At 37.1% G+C, this 8926-nt stretch overlaps 1 protein-coding gene across 1 annotated transcript in view; it reads left to right on the top strand.

The window, feature by feature from the left end:
* Positions 1-8926, top strand: part of LOC118734386 (nascent polypeptide-associated complex subunit alpha, muscle-specific form-like) — a 79348-nt gene that overhangs the window by 67605 nt on the left and 2817 nt on the right. The window contains exon 2 of the mRNA XM_036464110.1: positions 7492-8887. Coding sequence (XP_036320003.1) covers positions 7492-8887 — 1396 coding nt within the window. The remainder of the gene's footprint in view (positions 1-7491; positions 8888-8926) is intronic.

Genomic DNA, 8926 nt, shown 5'->3' with positions numbered 1-8926 from the left:
AAAAAAAGGTTCTCCCAAAAAATAATACTTTAGGATTTTTTCTAATTTTACTTTGTTATTGATTAGCAAATTGTAAATATGTATATAATTTGGAGCAATAATAAGCAAATGTCCACTCATTTTGATCAAAATTGTCTTAGTTCCCTCAAACATTTCAAAAACTGTAAACAGGAATTTTAGCAATCAACTTAGATGGCTGATTTTGACACGCTGTGAGTCGGAGGTTTGTGCCACTGAACCATATCTGACAGGAGGTTGGCGCTGCTCGTACCGAAATTTCAAGAGCTCACCGTGAGCAATGAGGTAGCATATATTCCCACCACAATGCGAACTGCTCGGGGACCCGTAGCACCAGGGCCCTCCATTGCTCTGCGATGAAGTTCGATTAGGTGTAACTGGATATACGAAAAGTAAATTACATGCTAAATCGATTATCAGCACGAAGAACCAATCCGATCTTTCTTCTTACAAGGTACGAAGTAAATTAAAGACTTACTTGGGCGTAAATTTGACTCCAATCTAACGTTTGCGAAGCACATCGATTTTATTGTGTCCAAATCCTTTGCAATGATTCATTGGAATTGGCTTTGGCCAAAGTTAGACCATTGGCAAAAGATTTGACTGTGTTAAGGAACCTGTCCAGCAACAAAACATTAAAGGATAATAATCATACCTTTATTTTAAGTAAATTACTGTTTATCAGACTAACAAAAGTAAGCAGAAAAGAACGTTCCCAGTTGATAAAATTATCGAGGGACAACCAGCAGTTTACCAAAACTACCGAAATGGATGTGAAGACACCCAAAGTTTTAATTTATTGCATACTTTTTTGAATTGGAAATTGATTATGAATACATAAGTAGGAAGAAACTTACAATGAAACTTTGGAATATGGGAGGGGGATGGAGGGGCTTGGGCCCTACCCCCCTTAGCCCGTACCTACGTACGCCCATGTTAGACACTGCTCAGATACATATTAGAACGAGTGTTGATGAAAATATGTGCCTAGTCAAGTTAATCGGGTTGCGTAAGTTGGTGCATATGCATATGTGTGTGTATGTATCAGTTTATTACAATGACGTCATTGGATCAGCAAAGTATGTATTTACATTTTCCGCGTTAAGATAACAAGTAAACCCACACACTGCTTGCGACTAAGTGACTCATGGACTTCTACAGTTAGTTATGGTCGTAATAAATTCTCAAGTTTGTATATTATTATGTCAAAAAAAAACATGAGAAAAATTAAGGCAAGTTCATATATATTACTGTTTTCAGCTCTATCTTTGATTAAAAACATATTGTACTGTTTTAAAATATCTTTCACACAACAACAATGTATATTACATACATACAAACGTTTCCATATTTTTTTCTATTTTCATCACATATATATTTGCTGTGTTTCCGTGGGATGCGGATCCTGATGAAAAATTGGCACACAAATGCAACAACAACGATATGATCCTGGTAGAAATCTGGTTCAATTTATGATCCGCTCTTTTTAGTTTGTGTCACTGATAATATGGCAGTACGGTTTGGTATACACAATGGTGAATGTATACACAAACGTATCTATACGACGTCGTTTCCTACTCGTTTTGGTGAACAATTTGTTCGACTCGCCGGCGAACTCGCCGTAGAATGAAAAGCATACTTCGCCGGCGGGCCGAAAAAACGACTCGCCGGCGAGTCGCAAAAACAACTCGCCGGCGGGTCGCCAAAACGACTCCCCTGCAGTACGCAAAAACGATATACCGGCGAACTGCAAAACGATGCTCAAAATTTATACCAAATTTAAAGTAAAACTACAGTTTTATACCAAATTTAAAAGAACTTCATACCCACAAATTTTATCTTTTATTAATAAGGCCAATAGAGTGAACTGTACCTTTATAAAAAAAAGTATATAAAAAAAATAAAAACTAATATGAAGAATATTATGAATACTGAAAAAAAGATGTAGGTGGCTTAATTTTCGTACAAGTGTACATTGTGGATTCCATATTCTGTCATAATAAAAAATTGTCACAATAAAAACGATTTACTATTCAAATGAATGACTTTTATTTATACTTAGATATATAACAATGTGGGCGTGGAACTTGTCCAACCCAGACCGAAGGTTCCTAAAAAAACTTGTGGGTTCGAAGAAACGGATTCGTTTCGAGTTCACCAAAATGACTTCGCCAGAGCGACGTCGTCTTCGCCCTGTGGCAAATTTATTTTGCCATTGCTTCTTTTAGCTTGCTTCAAATAAATATCCTTTACGCTAAATATTTGTTTAAGTGAATATTATTTCGTTTAAATGTACTTTTCCCCATTTAGTGAGTTCATTTGTATAATTTCGTCTTCTTCGTGCTTGTAGTATAACACTCTTATTCTAGAACCCGAATTTTCGTAATTCGTGGCTACGATACGAAAAACGAAAAATCCGCATGTTGCAACCCTTGCGGAAACATGTGCAGCATTGCCAGCTATCAATTATTTTTCGAAGTCAATTTCGAAGAAAAACAAAGTAAAAAGCAGACCTGGGCACTTTATGATTACGATTACATTTTGATTACTTAGGATTACGATTACTGTAATAGTAATCCAGAAAATTTTCAGCATTACGAGCACTGTAATTGTAAATATAACATGCTTGATTGCGAATACTTTAATTGTAATCCTTAAAATTTAACGATTACGACTACTACCACGTAGTCCCTAAAAATTTTAAGTTTTCAATTCCCGTAATTGTAATCATGAAAATTAGGATTGCGATTACAATAGTAAGATTCCCTACATATGCAACACGATAGTATTACGATACTATCGAAAATATCGATAGTATTTTTCAAACTATCGAATGGCGCCACTATCGATAGTTTTGCGCAATGGTAGCGTGCACGGCTAACCACAACACCACAGCGGCCGCGGTGTAACTTTATTACTTCAAATTCAAATCAATTTTACATACTTTTCGGTGAAAGTTCCGCTCATTTACTTAAATACTAAACATCTACAGAAAATTAGAAAATCGCAATCAACATTTTCTTGATTACGATTACATTAATTGTAATCATAATATTTTTAGGATTACAATTAAAGTATCCGCAATCGTAATTTTCATGATTACAATTATGGTAATTGTAATCTTAAAATTTTAAGGATTACAATTACGGTATTCGTAATCATGTTTTTCATGATTACGATTACAGTAATCTTAGTCCTTAAATTTTTAAGATCACAATTATTATAATCATAATGGTCACATTTATGAGAGTGGATGTATTTTCAATCTTTATATTCTTAAATCAAATTTGTGAAACGAAAATTCAATTTCCAAGTGTTCGCATTTAAATGACAAAAACAACGCGAATCAACTGTTTCTCAAATTCTGGGCACGAAATGCGGTTTTTTTTTGCGTTCCCGTACTTCTGGATTATGTTCCATTTTTGAGAGCAAACTTTTCGCTTATTCTCTAATTGCCGGATCCGGTCCGGATTCTTAGGGAAAGAACCTATTGTGATACCTACATATTTCATGTGCCTGAAGAAGTAAGTTAACCTTTTTTTTTAAATACGTGACCACGCTCTTATATTTTAAACAGGTAGCAACGCTCTTAAATATTATTAATATCCACACCAAGGATATATTACCACCTTCGTTTCACGTCATATTTTAATAGTTTTAATTCTAATTTAAAAAACAGGTGGCAACCCTATTCAAAATAATTTAAAACCAAAACCTTGTTACACCCTTTTCGACTGACACACATATTGCGACACATATTTAAATTGTATATCTAATTCCCTTAATTCAACTTGAATTTAATTTCTAAAATATATGGCAACCCTCTTAAAGAAAGTCGAGAAAAAAACATTTTTAACATATACCCATTCCTTAATAATCATTAGACTTATTATATAATTTCAGATCAACTTTTTACTCAGGTGGAGACCCTCTTTAATGTTATAAATGCCGAAACAAAATTTTTCTTAATACTCCTTTGTTTGGCGTCAATATTTCATATAATTTGATTTAATTCAACTTTTCAAACAGATGTAACTCCTGTTCAAATTATTTGTAAACCAAAACCTCGTTGACCTTTTTCGTCTGACTCTTAATTCAATTTGAATTTTGTTATAAAATCAGGTGGCAACACTCTTACATGCAGTTTGGAAATCAAGTTTCTTCAAAGCAATTTTAACTATTTAACCTATTGCTTATATTGAATCTAACTTTGTAGCAAGGTGGCAACCCTCTCCAAAATATTTTCAAATCACAACCTCTTTCGTCTGACATCCATATCAGGATATACATTTCAATTTTCTGCCTTTATTTAAGTCGAGCTTGCTTTTTGAAACAGGTGGCAATCTTCCTACATATAATTAATAAATAAAGCCTTTTCAAGACCATTTCGATCGATACTCATAGTGTAATTATTGATTTAACTTAAAAATAATTTGAATTTAATTTTTTTATCAGGTGGCAAATCTTTTTGAAAAAAGAAGAAGTTACTGCACATCTGCAGGCCAAGCCCTATAATTTGATACCTCATATAATGAAATCGAACGAACGGTACAGATCTGATATGACGACAAGTAATTTTTAGCAAAAAAAGCCGACTATGAGAGTTGAAGTCGGTATATATATATATATATATATATATTTATCACATGATCCACTGATCGGATCTTAACCAGTATGGGACCACCTATGAGACACTACCTTTCCGATACAAAAAGAATTATCGAAATCGGTTGACGTAGTCCAAAGTTATGCGGTAACATACATAAAAAAAAAATATTCCGACGAACTGATAACTTCCTCCTTTTTTGGAATTCGGTTAAAAAGAACGGCAATCAACATATGTACGTACGTGCATACGGTTTTCGTTTTGAAATGGCTTCACTAGTTCTCGTGCAATAAGCGTTTTCGTGAAGCTTTATAAATTACAACTACAACACTTAAGCATAGTCTTAATGTCAAGCCTGCTATGAAATGTGGATATTAGCTGGGTTCCCGTACAACACATTACCGATGGCTTCCGTTTCTTAACCCAAAAACTGGGTCGACAGTAGTTATGTTATACGCGAACAAAGTTATTGTCACAGACAACTTGCACTTGCGTAAGCAGCTTGCAGGCGGCTTTCGATTTTTTTACTTGCAGCCTACAACTAGCAAGTGTGGCCGCTCAGTAATGAAATTTGTTAACCAAGATACTTCTCGTAAAAAGGCTAAAGTTTAAAAGGCATAAAAAAAATATGAACGAACTTTTTTTGGCCTTATAAGTACATATTTCTGTACTTCGAAGGGATGATGTTAAGGTACTGATTGGGTCGCTGGCCTTTCTCAATGAACTTTCTTAACACATAATTTGCATCTTTTTGTTTGGCGTGTAACCGCTTAAGCTATTTTGGCCAGGTTCGTTTCCCTTCTGCGCCAACTGACGCCAATCGGAAATGGCAAATTCACCAGGTCTTTCCACCGCAGAGGAGTTGTTCCTCTGCTACCACCAGCGGGTTCCCGACTTGAATAAGTTCACAGCTGGAGCGTCTTTGTCGATTCGAATGACATGGTCGCTGTGTTGTACCACATCGCACTATATCTATGTACATATGTATGTATTTCGTTGTAAAGCTCATACAGCTCATCGTCCCAACGTCTGCGGACGCGCCGACGTTGTAAATGCCGCCTCATCGGTTGTGTTCATTGTCTATGCTTCTGCGCCATAACCGAGCACGCAAATGATGACTGTCTTATAGAGTGCGGTTTTCGTATGTCGAGAGACGACTTTACTTTCCAATTGCCTACTCAGCCCAAAAAAGCACTTGTTGGCAAAAGTGAGTCCGTGTCAGATTTTGGAGCTGACATTGTATGTCGGTGTTAATGCTGGATCCCAAATAAATAGAATTCTTTACTTTATCGAAATTTTAGCAAACAACAGTGACATGGGTGCCACCCTTATCCAACTCGGAAAAGGCAGAAGAGGCTTCGCGTTTTTCGTTACAGATCATGTCGATGTCGTTGGCACCCACCAGCAACTGTACGCGCTTATAACACTGGTTTACAGCAAAAATGTTCTCTGGATGGCTCCATAAAATTCCTATGTAGAATTGCTCAGTGATTCCGAAAATCGAGTTATTTTTTATGGATACGTTTTCGAGATATTTGCAATTTACCGTTATTCAGCTTAGAAAAGTAGTGGTTCGTTCGAACCAATTTAACGATCTTAATACGAAATACGACAAATGAAAGCTAATAAAATTCTCCATAAAACATATATACATCACTTTCCGCTAGGGAAATCGTTACAGTTTTTTTTTATTTTTATGAAAAAATTAAAAAAATCAAACTTTAACAGAAGAATAATTTAAAAACTAACAGGTTTTGTGCCAAATTTTTGCAATTGTGCTAAAGCCTGTTCGGTTATAAAAAAAATCAAGTTACTAATGTAAGAAAGCGAGGTGAAATAAATAAATAATTAAAGGGGTAGTTAAATGTTCTCTCCACAATTTAAGCACGCTCCGAGGTTGCCGTGTATGATCTTACAGAAATTCGCTCTGGTCTTGAAACGTAATCGAGAGTTTGTTTTTCTACGCAAAAAGGAATGAAGTGAAGACATATAAAATTTAAAATTTTTTTATATTGAAAGAGTGGTCATGACGGTTATATTATTCCAAGAGACTTTCTTTGAGATATTGAATGGATTTTTTATGTTTAGTTATGTTGCTACAAATAAATACAAAATACACGCAATGAATCACTAAGTACACACCAAGTTGCATCATGGGGAATAATTTGATTACGTATGTAGAAGAAAATAACAAAAAAAATAAAATAACGACTGCAGCCATCCAATGTCTTTAATCTTATCTTGATGAAAAATTTAAATATGTTTCTATTTTTTATAGCCAGAGAAACAAGCCAAAGCCATCAGCCGCCTAACTGCAGCATCATAAATTCTGCAGTTCATCAACACATCCGCCACTACTTATTAGTTTAGCTATCGGTGTTATCTTGACAAGTGTTTGCTCTAATTCGCCAAAACGGTTTACTCGTAAGTTTTCTGATCTTATCTTGACAGTGAATCTGAACGAAGTGTGCCAAGATAAAATTTTCGCATAAAAGGCCAAGACTGTCGCAGCCACTTATTAGTAACGAATAAATTTTCGAAAACAACGATGACTACGACGAAATTCACTAGATTAGCCTTGCTGCTACTGGTAATACTTTTTAAAAATTTGCAAATTAAAACGTGTTTAAAAGAGTTTCAAAATGATCATTATGGAATAGAGTTTATTCAAACACTTAATCAATGCATTAATTAAAAAAAATATCGATTTTCTGAGAGTATTCAAGAACAAAATTATCAGGAAAAATTTTGCAAGTGTTGTGGGAAACTTATGAACAGATGAATTAAATAAAAATAAATTTATCCAAACTAGAAAAAGTAATACATATGTATACAAAAACTAATGTGGTTTCCTTTTTCTTTCGTAGTTCGCTTCTGCAGCTACAGCGCAACAGGCTCAAGGCATCAACTGCTACGGTAAAGCATACGTCTGCGTTGGTCCCCTCAACTATAAAGGCTGCGCAGGAGATGCTCAAGGTAATAGCTTTGCTACCGGTAACGCCATCCAGTGTCCACCCAATCACCGCTGCGTAAACGATGGCGTAGAAATTTGCATTCCACTTAAGTCGACCACGGCGGAACCTCAAGCAGTTCCTTTGATCAATACACAGCCAAGAGCTTTCAATTCACCTTCAACAGAAGCACCATTTCAGTCAACTTCTTTAAGTTCCGATTCTACGAACTTAATAATCACTTCTACTTCACAGCCAGCAGCTTCATCCTCTGCTCTAATTCAAGAAAAGCCAAGTATTCCTGCGGACGCAACCACCGCTGCTGGTGGGCCAATATGGACTACATATTCAACAGAGGATGCCATTATTTGGGATACCACAACAGATGGTACAACGACTGAAACAGATGTAAACACGCTTGAGCCGCAATCATCAGCCGTTCCAAACAGGCTATTATACTCCACTGTACTCCCGGAGGAAACGACAACTGTTCCAGCAGAAACAACTTCTTTTCCAAGCGAAGCCACAGACGCCACTGACGCCACCACCATCTTGGACACTGATGAGACATTGATAGCGACAATTACAGCTGATCCCAGTACTCTAGACGATGTTAACACTATCTATGTGACAAGTTCACTTAAAGAATCAACTTTAATTTCCGTCGAAACCACAACTGAAATTCCAGTTTCAGAAACAACCATTTGGGAAACTACTACAGGACTGGGCGATGCCACTATTCCCACAGGCGTTAATGATCCACCTTTCACTAGCAACGAGCTTAGTCCTACTGAGAATGGAATACAGGGCCCGAATACACCAGCCGATACCACGTCGCCTGACGATCCGAGTACGCCAGTGAACCCGAATGGATCAGTTGGTCCCAATGAACCAGTAGACCCTGCGGCGCCCGCAGATCCCAATATTCCAGTAAACCCGAATGGAACAACTGGCCCCAATGCACCAGTAGATCCCGCATCGCCCGTAGATCCGAGTGCTCAAGGAAACCCGAATGGATCAGTTGGCCCAAACGCATTAGTAGACCCCGTGTCGCTTGTAGACCCTAGTGCTCCGGTGAACCCGAATGAATCAGTTGGCCCCAATGCGCCTGTAGAGCCCACGTCGCCTATAGATCCTAGTGCTCCGGTGAACCCGAATGGATCTGTGGGCCCCAATGCACCAGTAGACCCCGCGTCACCTGTAGATCCTAGTGCTCCAGTGAACCCTAATGAATTAGTTGGACCCAGTGCACCAGTAGACCCCGCCTCACCTGTATATCCTAGTGCTCCAGTAAACCCGAATGAATCAGTTGGCCATAATGCACCAGTAGACCCCGCGTCGCCCGTAGATC

Source organism: Rhagoletis pomonella, unplaced genomic scaffold, assembly GCF_013731165.1.
Source record: "Rhagoletis pomonella isolate Grant_MI unplaced genomic scaffold, Rhpom_1.0 Rhpom_scaffold_00002, whole genome shotgun sequence".
NCBI classification, from domain to species: Eukaryota; Metazoa; Arthropoda; class Insecta; order Diptera; family Tephritidae; genus Rhagoletis; species Rhagoletis pomonella.
Note: the sequence above shows the minus strand (reverse complement) of the source record. Positions and strands in the feature narration are given on the sequence as shown.